This window comes from Pleurodeles waltl, chromosome 10, assembly GCF_031143425.1.
Source record: "Pleurodeles waltl isolate 20211129_DDA chromosome 10, aPleWal1.hap1.20221129, whole genome shotgun sequence".
Lineage (NCBI taxonomy): Eukaryota > Metazoa > Chordata > Amphibia > Caudata > Salamandridae > Pleurodeles > Pleurodeles waltl.
Window position 1 is genome coordinate 7,007,603 of NC_090449.1, and position 20,347 is coordinate 7,027,949.

The window sequence follows — 20,347 nt, forward strand, 5'->3', positions numbered from 1 at the left end:
CGATTTTCAGGGAAATTAGCCCTTTGAAGCTCACTGCCAGGGTGTTGCACGTTCCTGAGGAAGTGGGGTTAGCTCCTCCACCCAGGAAGGGCATTGTCTTACAAACCAGAGAGCCAGGGCTCTCCCCCAGGATGGAACCAGTCAGCAACTATGCCAGTTAGGGTTAGCTTTTGTAGGGGGCACCTCTAAGGTGACCCCTGGGTACATTTAGGGTTAAATCCAACACTGGTACCAGTTTGGATTTAATATTCTGATTTGTTTGATAGCAAACAACCCAGGGTGCAGAATAGCCATCACGTAACTGGGAAACTCGTGTTTGACCAGTGTCCAGTACATATATTTAAAATGGCTGCTCTGTTCACTTACAATGTCTTGGGTTTGTCAAGGACACAGTGGGAGCATATTGGCCATGCAGCTATGCCCTCACACATAATATGGAGCACCCGTCTTTAGGGCTGGAAAGCCTGCCAGAGGGGTGACTTATCCATAGTAAATGCAGTGGAAGGTGGACAGGGCACACAGAGGGTGTGGCATGTCGAGTATGTATTTTGGGTTTGCCCCAGAACACTCAGCCTGCACTGGCAGTGCTGGGTGCATCTGGATGCAGGGCCCTAGAGGGTGGCACAGTCAGTGCTGCTGCCCTCAGGGGCCTACTCCTGATACCCCATGCCTCGGGTACTGGGTACCCATTACTAGGGTCTTACAGTGATAGGTAAGAGTGTATCCAACTGTGCCAAGCATCACAACCGATTTCGGGAAAGAGCTCTGGCCCCGCGGACTTGGTTAGCAGGGGCCCTGGGCACTACCACCTTCTAGAACACATCAACATCAGGCAAAAGTGGGGGATAACCATGCAAAAAGAGGCTTCCTGTCACAAGAGCCTAGGACAAAGAGGACCTGCACTCCTATTACACTTTATAGGGTAACTTCAGTAGTAATGTTCCAACATTCCACTAAAAGGCCAGGCTTTTCAAGTCATGCACATTGTAAGTAATAAGGCTGCACCATCAGGAATGCACTCAGCGCTATTTAAACATGAGGCACAGGACCCACTGTGCTCCTCTTAGGTTTTCTACAGAAAGTAGGCACCACGATTCCCCCAGGATTAGAGATGTGGGTGCTCCCTTCAGGGATATTACGCTAAAGCTCCTCAGATAAGTGCTGGAAAAGCACTTGAGGTTTTGACTCCGGTGCGGTCCTCCAGCCAGTCAGGACCTAGCCAGTCCTTGTAAAATGGCCCCGGGGCTGGCCAGAGCAGATCTCACCATGCACAATCCAATACATCTGGGAGGGCCTTTGTAAATAGGTGTTTACAAAGGCCTTGCAGGTACCAACTTAGAGGCACAATGCCTTGTGTGGCCGGGATGCCCATGGCGACACTGGGGATCCCCTCAGCCCCTCCACACAGGGCAACGCTGAGCCGAGTGAGGATCAGCTGCAACTCTACTAGACTCCTCCCTGCGGCAGAAGCACGGCTCCGTTAATTGAGGCATAAAAGAAAGGCCCAGTTGCCACAACAAGGTGGGGATGAGTTCAGGGAGAGCTTCCCTCCCATCGGTGGTACTCTTCTCTACAGTGAGGCACACACGCTGACTTAAGGGAACCACAAAGCGATATGCACGCGCAGAACATTGAGAGGTGAGGGCACGCTTCAGCATGCACTGGGCAGGCACAATGATTAGTTTGGCAGTTTACAAAGCTCTGGTGTGGGGGGGTGTAATACAACCACACAGCTGCAGGAAAACAGCACTCATCACATGCTGAATGTTTCAAGAGACCAGTAGCAGGAAAATGAAAAATGAACTGCTCACCAGGTGCTGATCAAAAGACTGGGACAAATGAAGCGTGCACCATGCATTGGATAAAAAGTAACTGCGGGGCCGGAACCAGAGTCCCACGGCCAGTTCTGCAGCAGCCACGAGTCCCAGGAGGACATTTGGGAGGGACACAAAGCAGGAGGCAGCAGGAAGGCAGGCCAGCATAACAAAACCAGAAGTTCCAATGCCGATCTCTCCTGGTAACCGTGCCTAGTAGAGCCAAAGTCAGGGAACAGCTGGCAGCAGGACAGCAAACATAAAAGCAATCCAGTGAGTCCCTTAGGCTACCAAAGAGGTAACAGGCAGCAGGGCAACAGCAGCAGAGCAGTCCAGATGAGTCCTTTGTGCAGCGCAGCAGTCCTTCTGGCAGAGGTTCAGTCTCCGTTCCAAAAGTGCTCTAACATAATGGGGTCAGGGCCTCTTTACTTATACTCTAAAATGTCTTTGTCTGGGGAATGACTTCAAAGGAACCCTTTCAAGTGTAACACAACCCCTTTCAACCCAGCTCTGGCTCCAGACATCAGTATGGGGTAAAGCAGCCCTTTGTGTGAGGGCAGGACACAGCCAATGGACATGTGAGTGCGTCCCACCTCCCGCTCCCAGCCCAGGAAGACTGTCAGTATGTAGATGGAAGCAGATCCCTCGCCTGTCACATCCAGCCCCTCCTGTGTTGTGGCTGTCTGGAGAGTATGCACAAAGTGCAGCTGTCACTCTGCCCTAGATGTGGATTGGAGTCAGGCTGCAAAATTGTAGTTATATGTAAAGAGAAATGCCCACATTCCAAAAGTGGCATTTCTAAAATAGTATTGGAAAATCTGACTACACCAGTATGTAGGATTTCTCACTACCATTCCAAACATACCAAACCTGGCAACGCTACTCCTTTCAGATCAGGAATTCCCAGTGCTGACCTATGAGATGAGCAACCCTCACAGTAGTGAAAAACAAAATAGTCTGTTTGTCACTAATAGAACATGTAAAACAAAGGTAGATGATCTACCTGTTACATACACAGCACACTGTCCAGAGGGCTACCTAGGGCTTACATTAGGGGTGACGTAGGTGTAGTAAAATGGGAGTTAAGGCCTTGGCAAGTAGTTTGAAATGCCAAGTCAAGTTGGCAGTAAACTGCACACGCAGGTCCTGCAGTGGCAGGCCTGAGACAAGTTTTAAAGGCTACTTCTATGGGTGGCGCTATCAGAGCTGCAGGTCCACTAGTAGCATTTAATTTACAGGCCCTGGGTATATGGTATACCACTTTACAAGGGAAGGGATTTACCAGTAAAATAAATATGCCAGACAGGTGTAAGCCAATCATACCAAGTTTTAGAGGAGACTGCACCTGCACTTTGGCACAGATTAGCACTGGTAAAGTGCACAGTCACAAAGCCAACAAAAAGAGGGCCAGAAAAATAGAAGGAGTAAGGCAAACATTACATACAATATTATAATGTTAGACTTTTTCCAACACTGCCATCCGACCTTTATGCCAAATGTTACATTTATTATGTTGGGGACAGCATGTTGACATGGATGCCATCCTGACATATGCTACGGTTCGCCATCCTTATGCCAAGAATTTCTGCCAATGCGCCAGTGCAAACATTTTGTACATTCAGGCGCCATCTATGGCAAGAGGTTCCTCCACTATGCCAGTGCCTGCATTTTGTACATTCAGGCGCCATCTATGGCAAGAGGTTCCTCCACTATGCCAGTGCCTGCATGTTGTACATTCAGGCGCCATCTATGGCAAGAGGTTCCTCCACTATGCCAGTGCCTGCATGTTGTACATTCAGGCGCCATCTATGGCAAGAGGTTCCTCCACTATGCCAGTGCCTGCATGTTGTACATTCAGGCGCCATCTATGGCAAGAGGTTCCTCCACTATGCCAGTGCCTGCATTTTGTACATTCAGGCGCCATCTATGGCAAGAGGTTCCTCCACTATGCCAGTGCCTGCATGTTGTACATTCAGGCGCCATCTATGGCAAGAGGTTCCTCCACTATGCCAGTGCCAGCATGTTGTACATTCAGGCGCCATCTATGGCAAGAGGTTCCTCCACTATGCCAGTGCCAGCATGTTGTACATTCAGGCGCCATCTATGGCAAGAGGTTCCTCCACTATGCCAGTGCCTGCATGTTGTACATTCAGGCGCCATCTATGGCAAGAGGTTCCTCCACTATGCCAGTGCCAGCATTTTGTACATTCAGGCGCCATCTATGGCAAGAGGTTCCTCCACTATGCCAGTGCCAGCATTTTGTACATTCAGGCGCCATCTATGGCAAGAGGTTCCTCCACTATGCCAGTGCCTGCATTTTGTACATTCAGGCATTTTTTCCACAGCCGCCACTTGCCAAGATTTTCCTCCAATATGCCAGTGTTTTTCCACAGGTGCCACATGCCAAACTTGTAGGAGGCTGGCCTGGTTTGTAGTGGGCACCTAAGGTACTTACACCTTGTGCCAGGTCCAGTTATCCCTTATTAGTAGAGTGTAGTAGTGTTCTAGCAGCTTAGGCTGATAGAGGTAGCTATAGCAGAGCAGCTTAGGCTGATAGAGGAAGCTAGAGCAGAGCAGCTTAGGCTGATAGAGGAAGCTAGAGCAGAGCAGCTTAGGCTGATAGAGGAAGCTAGAGCAGAGCAGCTTAGGCAGATAGAGGAAGCTATAGCAGAGCAGCTTAGGCTGAACTAGGAGACCAGCAAAGCTAATGCAATACCACTTATAGTAACACAGTACTTATACACAAGTAAAGACAATACTCAGTTTTACCAAAAATAAAGGTACTTTATTTTAGTGACACAAGGCCAAAAATATATTAGAGGCAATACTCCCTCTGGACATAAGTATTATACACAATATATACACTAGTATCCCAAATCAGGTAAGTAATAGAATAGTGCAAACAGTAGAAAATACAATAGATTGCAATGGGCCTAGGAGCAACACAAAGCATATACTAAAATAGTGGAATGCAAATGTCGAATTCCCCCCTAGGCAAGTGTAATGTGTAGTGGGGCGCTGGGAGTGTAGGAAAACACCAAAGGTAAGTAAAGTACCCCACCCCAGAGCCCAGGAAAACAGGAGTAATTTACAGCAAGTTTCCTCTGGACACACTACAAGTCGTAATGAAGAATTATGCAAGAACCAAGCAAGACTGCAAGCAACCAACAATGGATTCCTGGACCTGATGACCTGTGGAGAGAGGAGATCAAGTCCAGAAGTCGAGGAAGAGTCCAGGAAGGACAGGAGCGCCTGCCAACCTGGAAGAAGATGCAAAAGTGGATTCTCTGGTTGGAAGAAGACTACAGAAATGCACCAAAGAAGAGAGCTGCGGGTTCCTGCTTGGTGCAAGAGATGGTACACGTCGAGTTGTTGGATGCAGACTGTTTGCGTCGCTGGATTCCGCCAACAAGCCTTGGCTCAAGCAAGTATGCGGTTTGCATCAAAGACGAGCTGCCTGCACCCAGGAGGGACCTGGGGGTCTCAGTTCAAACTGATGAGCCAGAAGGGGCTCTCAGCACTTCAGAGAGCCCTCAGAAGACAAGGCAGCGCCCACGGGAGTCGCATAACACAGGGACAAAGAAGATGCAAAGTGAAGTCATCGCAGCACTACACAGGAAGGTCCCACACCGCCGGAGAACAACTCAGAGAGCTGTGTGTCGCAGGATGGAGTGCTGGGGACCTGGGCTACGCTGTGCACAAAGAACTTTTGGAAGAAGTGCACAGAAGCCCAAGGAGCTGCAGAAGACACAGTGCACAGGGGGACTGTCGCAGCATGGGGAGGCAAGCTCTTACCTCCACCAAATTTGGACAGCTGGACCTCTGGACAGTCTGGGTCACTTTGGTCCACCGCCCGTGTTCCAGGGATCATGCTCATCGACAGGAGAGGAGTACCGGTTGTCATCGCAGAAGGGTGCTTGCAGAAGCAGGTAAGTGACTCCGTCACTCCACGGGAGATTCCTTCAGTCCTTCTGGTGCAGGGTGAAGACAGGGAGTCCTCAGAGTGTGCACACCATGGAAACTGTTGCAAAGCTGGCTGGAGCCGAAGTTGCAGTCACAGGAGTCGTCCTGGATACTTTGTTGCAGTTTCAGCGGTTCCTGGAGCAGTCTGCAGTTGATCTGACAGTCAGAAGCTGAAGCAGAGGATGCAGAGGAGTCCTGGAGGAATCTTGCAAACCGAATCCGAGGAAACACCCAGAGGAGAGACCCTAAATAGCCCTGAGAGGGGGATTGGCTACCTACCCAGATATGCACCTATCAGGAGGGGTCCCTGACATCGCCTGCTGGCACTGGCCACTCAGAGGTCTCCAGAGGGTCCCCACACACTCTGGAGGAGCTCTGGGCACCACGCCTGGGGTGGTGATGGACAGGGGAGTGGTTACTTGTCCAGATTTGCGCCAGAGACGGGACTGGGGGGTCCCTGAACAGGTGTAGACTGGATTATACGAGGAGGGCACCGTTTGTGCCCTTCAAAGCATTTCCAGAGGCACTGGGAGGCTACCCCTCCCCAGCCTGTAAAACATATTTCCAATGGGAGAGGGTGTAACACCCTCCTCCCAAAGGAAATGCATTGTTCTGCCTTCCTGGGACTGAGCTGCTCAGACCCCAGGAGGGCAGACCCCTGTCTGTGAGGTGGCAGAAGCTGGGACTGTAGTGGAAACCTCAGAGAGCAGGTTTGGCAGTACTGGGGGTCCATGGTCACTCATCCTAACCTAACCCAGGGTGCATGGGATTGGCCCCCAAATACCAGATTTAGATTGGGGTTCAATTCCATGATCTTAGACACCTCACATGACCATATTCGGAGTTACCATTGTGAAGCTACATATATGTATAGACATATATGTAGTGCACGCTTATAATGGTGTCCCTGCACTCACAAAGTCCGGGGAATCGGCCCTGGCTAGTGCAAGGGTGCCCTCACACACAGTAACTTTGCACCTAGCCTTCAGTAAATGAAGGTTAGACATATAGGTGACTTATAAGTTACTTAGTGCAGTGAAAATGGCTGTGAAATAGTGTGTGCACTATTTCACTCAGGCTGCGGTGGCGGGACCGAAGAGAGGTTTGTCTGAGCTCCTTATGGGTGGCAAAAGAAATGCTGCAGCCCATATGGATCTCCTGGAATCCCAATGTCCTGGGTACCTAGGTACCATATACTAGGGACTTATAAAGGGGGTCCAGTGTGCCAATCAGAATTGGAATATGGAGTCACTAAACTGTAGTGACAAATTTGGTAAGTAAAGAGAACTTCAGTGACACAGCCAAGCATACTGACAACACATACAGGCCACAAACTATGAGCACTGGGGTCCTGGCTAGCAGGTTCCCAGTGGGACAATAAAAACACACTGACAAACACTGACAAACAAGCCAAAAATGGGGGTAACCATGCTAGAAAGAAGCTACTTCCCCACAAAGTTTTACCTCCATTATGGCAGTGCCAGCCTTTTGACATGGGTGCCTCTATAAACCGAGAAGCATGCCAGGACCAACAGCAGACTTACAAACATAACAACACATTCTCACTCATGCTCACGTACACTCACTTATTCACACTCACACTCATTCATGTTCACTCACTCATCCTAACCAGGGCTGGCTTTAGGGGAGTGCGACTGGTGCGGCCGCACTGGGCACTGACCTGGAAGGGAGGCACCGACCTCAAAAGGGGGGGAGGGCGTTTCTGGCCTCTCTAGTGAAGCATATATTTAAATACAATATGAAAGTAAAACATTTTCTGCACAACATTTTCCGAGTGAAAGTTATGCACTTTGAAAAGCCCCACTGCGCCTGCGTGAGTATGTGGCTGAAAGCTGCACAGTAGGGCTGACAGGGCTTACCCACGCAAAGCCCTTACGTTTTCTCAGAACGCAGTGACGTCCCTGGCTTATCTCCTCCTCCACCAGAAGCCCTGATAGTAAACAGCCTGGAGCGTTTTTTGTTCAGCCTGGGTTTCTAAAAACTTCATGTTACTCCAATATTATTCTCCACCCTTTCCTATTCACTCAAATGGTGGGGTGTGACCAGAAGGCCTTGCTGACCACGCCCCACTCTATGACGCAATGGTTAAGGGTGGTTGAGTAGCATGTTACCAGAGGTCACATTATATTAAAAGAATATGGCATTGCGCAAAAGAAATCCCCTTTTCCTGCATTACAAGGAGTCTGTGGCAGAGAAAAGGAATAAGTACAATAAATAACTCCACCCAGGGCTCTCTGTGAGACAGGAGTGTGACCTGAAGACCTCAAGTCATAAATATGCCAAAGACAACCCTGCACACAAGTAAGTTGGAGCTCAATCTTTTTTACAGACAATAAGAAAAGAATCTGTTCTCTCTCTCAGCTCTCCTCTCCCTTCACTGCCTCTGTAGGTGATTTCCTCTCTCAAGGGCAGTAATGGTTCCAGTAATGTATCATGGCTAGTTATGCTTGTTTCATTTCTTCTGCAGACTAATGACGTCATATGTCATATTAAACATGTAATCTGCAGCTCAAATAAAAGCGCAGCTTTTATCACTGAAACTGCTGGATACTGGATGGTGAGGCAATGTTTGTTTGAATGTGTTTGCAGGGCTGGAGTGAGTGGCTGAGAAAATGTGGGTGTCTGTATAAGAGTTGTGTGAATGGCAGTGATTCACAATGTGGATGAGTAAATGGGTAGGTGACCAAAGGCCGTGGGTGAGTAGGTGAATGGAAATACGTGGGTTGTGAGGCTCACAAGGTGCAATTCCGTCTTGTATTTGTGCCCCACCACTGCTTTCAGCCACCAGCCACCACTGCTCTGTAGTCCTCGTTTTGTCGACCTCAGAAGGTTCAAAAGGCCGCATTGGCCCTGCTGGAACTCAAACCGAAGTCCTGCAGTTAGAATGCAGGCCGGAGCATCAAGTGTTTAACTGGCTGAGTTACCGCAGACCCTCCCTGTGCCACGGAGGCACCTGTGACAGTGTGGGGCGGATCCACCAGGAGGCAGTAGAGCTGGCCCTCACACTCAACACCGAAGAGGGAGTTACTTGTGAGGTAGTGGGAGTGAGGGTCCCCAGCCCACCTCTCACCACCAGAGGGGTCTGTCCCTGGCAGGACTGAGGTCAGACTTCCTCTCGTCCCACCACCAGAGGGGTCTGTCCCTGGCAGGACTGAGGTCAGACTTCCTGTCGTCGCACCACCAGAGGGGTCTATCCCTGGCAGGTCTGAGGTCAGACTTCCTGTCTCACCACGAGAGGGGTCTTTCCCTAGCAGGTCTGAGGCCAGACTTCCTATCTCACCGCCAGAGATGTCTGCTCCTGGGAGGCCTGAGGTCAGACCCCACTGTCAACCTGTTCCTGCTGTCCCTCACAGCCATAGGTGTCTGCTCCTGGCAGGTCTGAGGTCTCAAGAGGACTGAGGTCAGACTTCCTGTCTCACCACCAGAGGTGTCTGTCCTTGGCAGGACTGAGGTCAGACTTCCTGTCTCACCACCAGAGGGGTCTGTCCCTGGCAGTTCTGGGGGCAGACATCCTGTGTCACCGCCAGAGGTGTCTGTCCCCGGCATGCCTCAAGTCAGACCTCACTGTCCCTACCAGCCGTGTCTGTCCCTGGCAGGACTGGGGAGCTTCAGAGGCCTGAGGTCAGACATTCTATGTCACCGCCAGAGGTGTCTGTCCCCGGCAGGCCTGAGGTCAGACCTCACTGTCCCCACCACAGGGTTCACCCCCTGTCATACCAGGGCTCTTGGACAGTCTGTGCCCTCCCTTGGAGCCTGCAGGAGTCCCCCCAACCCGCAGGGGGTCCCCCTACTCACAGGCCTGGCAGCGGTGCAGTCCCAGGATGAGCAGCAGCAGCATCAGTCTCATCCTCCTCCAGGGAAGAAGGGGGCGGCCAGGGCCTCTGCTGGGGCTGCATCCAGGAAGCAGCCATTGGTCCTCGGCGCCTCCCAGAGGGACGTCACCGCCCCATTGTGAGGTCACACAGGTCCTGCAGACATCACCGTGACGTCACACTCCGGAAGAGGCCGCCCTCACCCGACTGAGAACATCTACACAAGACCACAAGAGGTCAGCGCTCTAGATGGTGTCCGCCCTGTGACGTCACCGCCCCATTGTGAGGTCACACAGGGTCTGCAGACATCACCGTGACGTCACACTCCGGAAGAGAGGCCGCCCTCACCCGACTGAGAACATCTACACAAGACCACAAGAGGTCAGCGCTCTAGATGGTGTCCGCCCTGTGACGTCACCACCCCATTGTGCGGTCACACAGGTTTAGAAAGGCATCACAGTGACGTCATACTCCGGAACACAGGTCTGAATCCTCCCCACTAAAGAGTATCTACACAAGACCACACGAGGTCAGCGCTCTAGATGGTGTCCGCCCTGTGACGTCACCGCCCCATTGGGAGGTCACACAGGGTCTGCAGACATCACAGTGACGTCACACTCCGGAAGACAGGTCTGACTCCTCACTGAAGAGCACCTACACACGACCACAAAAGGTTAGCGTTGCAGATGCTGTCTGCCCTGTGACATCACCGCCCCACTGGGAGGTCACACTGGGCTTAGCCAGGTCACAGGGTCCACACACATAAGTGAGGTCACACTGGGCTCAGGGGGCCATAGGGCCTGGACACATTAGTGATGTCACTCTAGGCCCATCAGGCTACAGGTTCTGGACACATCAGTGATGTCACACTGGGCTTAGCAGGGCACAGGGGGTGGGAGGCTGGCCTGGTTTGTAATAGGTACCTTGGATACTTCCACTTATCCCTGGTTAGTGAAGTAGCAGTGTTCTATCAGCTTAGGCTGATACAGGTAGCTATAGCAGAACAGCGTAGGCTGAACTAGGAGACAAGCAAAGCTAATGCAATACCATTTATAGTTACACAGTACTTATACACAATAAAAGACAATACCCAGTGTTACGAAAAATAAAGGTATTTATTTGGGTGACACAAGGACAAAAATATCTTAGAGACAATACTCCTTCTGAAGGTAAGTATTACACACAATATATACACTAGACACCAAAATAAGGTAAGTACTTAGACATAGGATAGTGCAAACAATAGGAAATGCAATAGGAGAAAATAGGTCTAGGTGCAACACAAACCATATACTAAGAAAGTGAAATGCAAATCACAAATTCCCTCCTAGACAACTGTAGTGTGTAGAGAATCGCTGGGAGAGTAAGAGTACAGTAAAGTTAAGTAAATTACCCCACCCCAGAGCCCAGGAAAGTAGGAGTAAAGTACTGCAAGTTTCCTTAGGACACACTACAAGTCGTGATTAGAGTTATTGCAAGAACCAAGCAAGACTGCAAACAACAAATGGTGGATTCCTGGACCTGAGGACCTACAAAGGAAGGAGACCAAGTCCAGAAGTCAGAAGAAGTTCCAGGAAGGACAGGGGCCCCTGCCAAACCAGAAGAGGGTGCAGAAATGCACCCAAGGAAGATGTCAGAGGGTTCCTGCGTGATGCAAAAGATGTCCCACAAAGAGAAGTTGGATGCAGGCGAGGTTTGGCGCTGGATTTGTCCAACAAGCCTTGGTTCCGGAAAAGTTGCGTTTTGTGTCAAGATGGCGCTGTCTGGACCCAGGAGAGACCTGGGGCCTCAACTCTGTGTGAGGAGGAAGAGGGGGCTCTCAGCACTTCAGTGCGCCCTCAGAGCACCAGATAGCACCCACAGGAGTCCCAGGACAGGGAACAAAGGAGGTGCAAAATGCGGTTGGTGCAGCACTACACAGGAAGGTCCCACGCCGCTGGAATACAACTCTGCGAGTTGAGCGTCAGAGTGCTGGGGACCTGGGCCAGGCTGTGCACAAAGGAATTTTGCAAAGAGTGCACAGAAGCCTTAGGAGGTGAAGAAGACGCAGTGTACAGGGGTACTGTCGTACTCAGGGAAGGCAAGGTCTTACCTTCTCCAAATTGGGACAGCAGGACCTCAGGACAGTCTGTGTCGATGGGGTCCACCACCTGTGTTCCAGGGAGCACGCTCGTTGCCAGGAGAGGAGTCCAAGAGAACCGGTTGTCGACTTAGAAGGTGCTTGCGTGAGCAGGGGAGTGACTCCGTCACCCCACAGGAGATTTCCTCGGTCCTTCTGGTGCAGGGTGTAGACAGGGAGTCCTCAGAGCGTGCACACTGTAGAAACTGTTACAGTTGCTGGCTGGAGCTGAAGTTGCAGAGGAAAAGTATCCCTTCTGGATACCTTGTTGCTGTTACAGCGGTTCCTGGAGCAGTCTGTGGTCGATCCGAGGTCAGAGGATGAAGAAGTAGTTGCAGAGGATTCCTGCTGGAAATGTGCAAGTAGAATCTGAAGAGAACGCACAGGAGAGACCCTCAATTGCCCTGAGAGGGGGATTGGCTACCTCATCAGGTATGGACCTATCAGGAGGGGTCTCTGACGTCACCTGCTGGCACTAGCCACTCAGAGCCCTCCAGAGTGCCCCCACACCTTGGAAAGCAAGATGGCTGATGTCTGGGACACACTGGAGGAGCTCTGGGCACCACCCGTAGGGTGGTGATGGACAGGGGAGTGGTCACTCCCCTTTCCTTCGTGCAGTTTCGCACCAGTGCAGGGACTGGGGGTCCCTGAACCGGTGTAGACTGACTTATGCAAGGAGGGCACCATCTGGGCCATTCAAAGCATTTCCAGAGGCTGGGGGAGGCTACACCTCCCCAGCCTGTTACACCCTCTTCCTTTGAAAACAGGTGTAACACCCTCCTCCCAAAGGAAATGCTTTGTTCTGCCTTCCTGGGACTGAGCTGCTCAGACCCCAGAAGGGCAGAACCCTGTCTGTGAGGTGGCAGTAGCTGTAGCAGCAGTGCAAGCCTCTGGGAGCTGGTTTGGCAGTACTGGTGGTCCATGGTGGAGCCCCCAGGATGCATGGAATTGGCTCCCCAACATCAGATTTGGAATGGGGAGACAATTCCATGATCTTAGACACCTTACATGGCCATATTCGGAGTTACCATTGTGAAGCTACATAAAGGTATTGACCTATATGTAGTGCACTCGTATGATGGCGTCCCTGCACTCACAAAGTCCCGCCAATTGTCCCTGAACTATGAGGGGGCACCTTTGCTAGTACAAGGGTGCCCTCACACATAGTAACTTTACAGCTAACCTTCAGCAAGTGAAGGTTACACATATAGGTGACTTATAAGTTACTTAAGTGCAGTGAAAATGGCTGTGAAGTAGTGTGTGCGCTATTTCACGCAGGCTGCAACGGCATGTCTGTCGCAGGGTTTTAAGGAGCTCCTTATGGGTGGCAAAAGAAATGCTGCAGCCCATAAGGATCCCCTGGAACCCCAATGCCCTGTGTACCTATTTACCATATACTAGGGACTTATAAGGGGGGACCAGTAGGCCAATTTTGGGTGAAATACTGGTTTACCAGTAGGCAGTGACAAAATTTAGAGGAGAGAGAGAGCATAATCACTGGGGTCCTGGTTAGCAGGATCCCAGTGAACAGTTAAACACACTGACATCAGGCAGAAATCGGGACTAACATGCCAAAAATGAGGGTACTTTCCTGTAGTCTTGACAACTGCGCCAGGCACGGTCTAATCCCTTCTTTGGATCCTTAGCGAATTTCCTCAAGAAGATCTTCATATTTACATCCAGTTCTGGCGTATCTGCCACCTTCCCCAGGAGGGAAGGGCGAGGGCATTGAGATCTTAAGGTGCTGCTCACATCCTTGTAGCTTTGCGCAGGTGATCCTGCACGTAGTTTGTGACCTCCACACAAGGGGCCCACTCCATGGATCTTGGATGAACAATGTTCTCCGGCTCAAACAGGAGATTCGGACTCTAGGCCCCGGGATATCAGAAGACAGATAGTGCTCTTTGTGCTTTTTCTTTGAGAGTGGAAAGTCTTTCTGTGACCCCTTAATTGTTTTTTCTGAGTTAGACGAGGAAGAAGGGTCGTAAGATACCCCCTGAGGTTGGAGAGGTCTTCGGAAAAAAGCATCTGTGACTCCCAGAGGAGGTGAGTCCTCGTATTCATGGTTGCACGGTACTGAGGTAGACATTTGCGCCAATATATCTGCTGAGGAAGAGCCACCTGCACGTTGTCTCTGGGAGGGGGCCGAGGAGGCAGACATCATTTGAGGGATCAAGCTTGATTGGCTGGGATCACCCAGCAAGTCACGCCTGCCATAGTTAGCCAGAGGCTGGGTAAATGGGTTAAGGACTTTGATCAGGGCCCGGTTCATGGAGTCTTGCACATGGTAACCCAGTGCCTCCATCTGGTGCATAATGGGCTCTTCAGCTTCCTCCTGGTATTGGTCATCTTCATCATTGGTGTAGTACGCTATTGCCACTTGGCTAATGAAAGGAAGAGGTTTGGGGTAGGGGCAGTGCTTAATTTGTGCTTGTTGTTTCCAGTGCTGAGCACCGGCACTTTTTTTTTTAGGTCCGGCGCTTAGACTTCTGCCTCAAGCATTTGCTGCGAGCAAAGGACACATATGGGAAAGCCGAAGGAAGAGAAAAATGAAAAAGCGCAACAATGAGAGAAAGCAGAAAGCTGCAAGAGTGAGCTGAAGGGGCAGGGAGTGACTTTATATGGATTGAAGAGGCCCGAGATGGCTTTGGGATTACGCTGCCTCAGTATTCCGTGTTCGCACTGCAGAAAATGAGTGCACCCAAAGGAGTCGCCATTGGCCTCGACCTGGGCACCACCTACTCCTGTTTGGTTTTTTTTCCAGCATGGCAAGGTGAAGATCATTGCCAACGACTAGGGCAACCGCACCACCCCAGCTACGTGGCCTTCACAGACACTGAGAGGCTCATTGGGGACACTGCCATGAACCAGGTGGCCCTTAAACCCCCGAAAAACCGTCTTTGATGTTAAGAGACTGATTGGCAGAAAGTTTGATGACACAGTTGTGCAGGCTGACATGAAGCACTGGCCCTTCAAGGTGGTGAGTGATGGTGGGAAGCCCAAGGTGCAGGTGGAGTACAAAGGGGAGAACAAGACGTTCTCCCCCGAGGAGGTGTCTTCCATGGTATTGATCAAGATGAAGGAGACTGCTGAAGCATACCTGGGCCACCCAGTCTCCAATGCTGTCATCTCTGTGGCTGCGTACTTCAACGACTCCCAGAGGAGGCCACTAAAGATGCCGGGGTTATCGCTGGTCTGAGTGTGCTGAGGATCATCAATGGGCCCACAGCAGCTGCCATCGCCTATGGACTGGACAAAAGCAGCAGGGGAGAGCGCAATGTCCTGATCTTTGACCTCGGTGGAGGTACCTTCGCTGTCTCCATTCTAACAATTGATGTTGGCATCTTTGAAGTCAAGGCTACACCTGGAGACACCCACCTGGGAGGCAAACACTTTGACAACCGAATGGTCAATCATTTCATTGAGGAATTCAAGAGAAAGCACAGGAGGACACCAGCCAGAACATGAGGGCAGTCTGGAGTCTGAGAACTGCTTGTGAGCGAGCCAAGAGAACCCTGTATTCCAGCACTCAGGCCAGCATCGAGATTGACTCCCTGTTCGAAGGCATTGATTTCTACACTTCCATCACAAGAGCACGCTTTGAGGAGCTGGGTGCTGACCTCTTCAGAGGGACCCTTGATCCTGTGGAAAAGGCCTTGAGAGATGCTAAGTTGGACAAATCTCAGATCCATGACATTGTGCTTGTTGGAGGGTCCACTCGCATCCCCAAAACACAAACAATGCTGCAGAAAGTATCAATCCAGACAAAGATGTGGCCTACGGTGCAGCAGTGCGGGCTGGTATACTGATGGGGGACAAGTCTGAGACTGTTTAGGACCTGCTCCTCCTGGATGTAGCACCTCTCTCACTGGGGCTTGAGACAGCAGGGGGTGTGATGACTGTTCTCAGCAAATGCAACTCTACCATCCCAACCAAGCAAACCCAGATCATCGCCACCTACTCTGATAGCAAACAAGGTGTCCTCATTCAGGTGTATGAGGGTGAAAGATCCATGACCAAGGACAACAATCTCCTGGGGAAATTTTATTTGAGTGGAATCCCACCTGCCTCTCAAGGTGTGCACAGATCGAGGTGAGTTTTGACATCAATGGAAATGGTATCTTGAGCATCTGTGCTGTAGACAAGAGTTCTGGCAAAAAGAACAAGATCACGATCTCCAACGACAATGGCTGGTTGAGCAAAGAGGAGATCGAGAGGATGGTGCAGGAGGCCGAGAGGTACAAAGCAGGCGATGAAGCCCAGAGAGAGAAGGTACTGGAGTCATACACCTTCAACATGAAGAGCACAGTGGAGGATGACAACCTTAAAGACAAGATCAGGGAGGACGACCGGAAGAAGATTGTGGACAAAAGTAATCAGACCGTCTTCTGGCTGGAGAACCACCAGCGGGCAGAGAAGGAGGCGTGTGAGCACCAGCAGAAGGCGCTGGAGAAGGTCTGTGATCCCATCATCACCAAACTTTAACAGGGCGGGATGCCAGGTGGGAGCTGTGGAGCTCAGGCTCGCCAAGGAGGCTCCAGCGCTGGGCCCACCACTGCGGAGGTAGGTTAAGGATGGCCAATAATGGATTATTTTCATGGACTCCCACCTGTGGTTTAATTACTGAATGGACAGAAGATTACGGGGGTGATTCTCCGCCGCCCGCCAAAGTACCCCCGCCAGAACACCGCACCGCGGTCGTCAGACCGCTGCGGTGGTTCTGGCTTTTCCACTGGGCTGGCGGGCGACCGCCAAAAGGCCGCCCGCCAGCCCAGTGGAAAACAACCTTCCCACGAGGACGCCGGCTCTGAATGGAGCCGGCGGAGTGGGAAGGCGCGACGGGTGCAGTTGCACCCGTCGCGAATTTCACTGTCTGCAATGCAGACAGTGAAATTCAAAGTGGGGCCCTCTTACGGGGGCCCCTGCAGTGCCCACGCCAGGAACAGGATGGCGGTATGGGGTGTCAGAATCCCCATGGCGGCGCAGCGAGCTGCGCCGCCATGGAGGATTCTTTTGGGCAGCGGAAAACCGGCGGGAGACCGCCGGTTTTCCACTTCTGACCGCGGCCAAACCGCCGCGGTCAGAATGCCCTGCGGGGCACCGCCAGCCTGTTGGCGGTGCTCCCGCCAACCCTGGCCCCGGCGGTCCATGACCGCCGGGGTCAGAATGACCCCCTACATTTTTAATTGAACGTGTGCTGCTAAATGAAGATCCCAATCTTTACATAAAGATATATATATATATATATATATATATTTTTTTTTTCTAACTTTGTCTGGTATTGTGAGAGGTGATATGTTGTTAACAATTTAAAAGATGTTACCTGATTGGGTGTAACATTTCAAAGCTGGTATTTTGGATGTGTGAAATAAAATGCTGTTTTAACTTTATCTTCAAATGTGTTCGTTTCTTCCTTGTGAATAAATTGCCCTCTGTTGTGGAAACGTCTATGGCTGAACATGTGCACATTTTGACATAATAGATATTTTCATGAATTCCACCTCTGATTTTCAATTGTTTTCTTGATGCTGTTTCCTGTCCAAGTGTTGTTCTGTAACTCGTCAGCATGGATCTGGCCGCCTCTGATCCGAGGGGGGGATCCTTATTAAAGGTGCTTGTGATGGGGAAGCGTAACGTCAAAAAAATGTATATCTGGGGAGAGCTAGCACAGTTCTTCCACTCTCACCTCAGAGCACATCTCCCGTCCAGCTCCGTGTCTCAGCAATCCAGCTCAATCCAGCTCTCATTCTAGGATTGTATCCCCCCCCAGCTCCCACAGCAGTGCAGGGCCTCTGTCCTTCTAGTACCTCACTGTCTGTCCCCATTTCACTGAAGCATCCCACCGAAAACCAGCCCCTTTACTCAACTCCCAAACTGCCTGCATCTAATATCCCAGAGGAGGATATTCCTTCAACTCCTGACCACTGTCCAGGGTGTGCCATACATCCTCTGTTCAAGTGCAGAATGTTCCATTAAGTCCTGACCACTCTGTGCCATACATCCTCTTTCCCTGTGCAGAATCTCTCAGTAGTTTATCTTTCTTGCAGTCTCACCACAGTCCAAGATATCTCTGAGGCGCTCTATAACCCATCTCAGTACAGTAATCCCCCCTAGGGTAAGATTTTTCTTCCAAATTACTCGAGAGAAACATTCCCAGTTGCACCCACGTGCAATTTCGGAAGCCAATTGCAACCAGTTTTATATTTAGTAGATGTAGCCCTTCCTATGTAACTCCTACCCTGTGGCTAATATTCACTCCAGCACCCCAACCCAATAATCACTCTGTTCATGCTAGAAGGATGTCTCCCTTGCACATGACCTGGAGCTCCTACCTCAACGATGGTGTCTCTCAGAGCTCTTGGAGAGGCTTGAATGGTGTTTTCCCAGATCTAGAGCCCTGGGTGAGATCCAAATGTGGACCCCAAAGAAAGACGGTTCTGAGTCACAGAGACATGTGAGGGGGAGAGGACTGCAGGACAGGACTCTGAAAGTCCAGGTGAAACTCAGACACTCCCCCAAGGAATAGTTTTGGGGCCCCTGAGGAAAATACTTTGGATGTGACCCCTGGTTCGAGCTCATAGACACCACAAGTAATCGGATGTTAGGAGAGATTCAGAGCTAAGTAGCACTCAATCACTCTAAAGGGGCCCAAGGTGATGATTCTGAGATTTCTGCGTGAAGGCCCTGGGGACCCCCAGGTGATGGAGCCCAGAAGACTCCACAAGTGACGGCTGTGGCACCCACATACATAATCCTTGGGAGAAATCCCAAGGTATCAGAGACAGACACCATCAAGAGGGAGGAAGCACTTTAGAGGATTATAACTGCAACAGACATGCATGATGGTGAGAGACCACTCTGGAAGTGACTGAATGAGAGTTCTGTGACACCCAGGGTAGACAGACCCCGATAAACAGGTCCTTAAGAAATATCCTCCACGTGTGCGATGAGGGGCCACCTAGTATAGAACTCTGAGAGACACCTTGTGTGAGGATCGGGAGACTGTAGAGAGGGGTCCCTAGGTGCTACAACCCAGGTGAATGAACCATAGAGATAGGAATCAGAGAAAGACCCAAGGGAAGGTTTGGAAGACAACTATGGAGAAGACTGAGTGGGACACAACATGTGATGGGGCAGAGAGACCACATGTATGTGCTGTGGGAACTCCTGGGATAGGCCTGTGGCTCTCCCCCTGTGGTCTACAGGAAAAACCACAGGGGAGAACTCAGATACCTAAGTGAGGAGCTCAAAACATTCTGTGCTAGGACGTTCAGTGAGGCCCGAAGGCAGAGGAGAGACATGCCCAGTCACAGAACTCTTGGAAGAACCCCCGGAGAGGCCTGAGGGACACTGAGGGACTGAGTTTACTGGCAAGTTCCTAGTTGTGAGCTCAGGACCCTCTTGGGAAAGGGAAGTTCCCTGCGTGGTTTGCAAGAGTACACCTCTGCTCTAAGATACCCAACTGCAAACATCCACTGTATTTATAATTGTTGGTGCCCAGTATAATCAGCAGTCATTCATGAGTGTTGAGGCCTTTTATGTGTAAAGAAACTGAAGGCCCAGATTAGTGCTCCGTGGTCTGTAGGATGCTGGCCCTCTATGTAGTGTGCAAAGCTAGACACACTGTGCAGGCGGTCCAGGCAGCCACACGTTGGTTTTCAGAGGTAAAAATCAGATCACCTAATGCTCAAATTTTTGAGGTAGCTGGTCGAGCAGTTAGACTAACCCAAGAGATGTGCTAAGCATTTGTTGTACTCACAAATCCAAACATGCACCACACACACTCAATGAATAACTCGAGACCAGAATTTATAAAAATACTTCATACTTTTATATAATTTTTACGACCAAAATGGTTAAGATACGTTAAGTACTTTTTGAGTTATAATTTTTCAAAGTTTTAATAAAGTTACCTTTTCTGTGCATAATTACGCACCAACGGAATCAATAGGCAGTCACTTTTAAAAATGCATAAAAAAAATCGTACACTTGGGTGACCAGTCTCTTCTTTTGCAGGATGGTTAAAGCAGTCAGTGGGCACACTGTGCCAGCTGGAGAGCCTCAGGTAGCTCCCGGTTCCGGCGGGAGCTCAGCTGGAAAGTCTCTTGGCGCAGGGCCACTTGGTGGGGCAACCTGGAAAAGGAGATGGTTTGCAGGTTTGAAGATGGTGCCTTGGGGTCCCCTTGGGCTGTTGAAGTCACAAGGGGTTAGGGAACCATGGCACTTTGCTGGCTCCTTGATGAAGGGCTCAGGGCGGCCAGATGCAGGGCGAGTTAGAGGTCTTTGAGGCTGAGCAATGGAACCCTTTGGAGCTGGAGGTAAGTCTTCCTTCGGGGGCCTAGCAGGATGACGAGGGTGCTCTGGTGGGAGGTCCAGGGTGTTCCTTAAGTCCCTTGACTGGGGCTTCCTCCTGGTCCAGTTGAAGCTCTGTGAGAGCTGTTTTTGCTGGGGTCTGACGTGCACTGACCAGTACCTGGGGTATTGGCACAACTCGGCCACGGGAAGGCGCAGTGCACCAAAGTTGCCACACTTGTAGGTATCGTTCGGGCTGTTGGTGTGTCATCGGGTCCGGCTGCGACTTCCAGTTGCGGAGATATCATCTGGTCAGTGAAGTGACC

General features: G+C 50.8%; 1 protein-coding gene and 1 pseudogene across 1 annotated transcript in view; one reads left to right on the forward strand and one right to left on the reverse strand.

The window, feature by feature from the left end:
• LOC138260684 (mucin-2-like) overlaps positions 1-9,850 on the reverse strand; it is a 241,279-nt gene extending 231,429 nt beyond the window's left edge. Inside the window, exon 1 of the mRNA XM_069209183.1 lies at positions 9,594-9,850. Within this exon, the coding sequence (XP_069065284.1) occupies positions 9,594-9,645 (52 nt within the window). The 5' untranslated portion in view covers positions 9,646-9,850. The remainder of the gene's footprint in view (positions 1-9,593) is intronic.
• Positions 9,851-14,534: 4,684 nt separating this feature from the next.
• On the forward strand, positions 14,535-16,214 carry LOC138260685 (heat shock 70 kDa protein-like; annotated as a pseudogene).
• Positions 16,215-20,347: the final 4,133 nt, after the last annotated feature.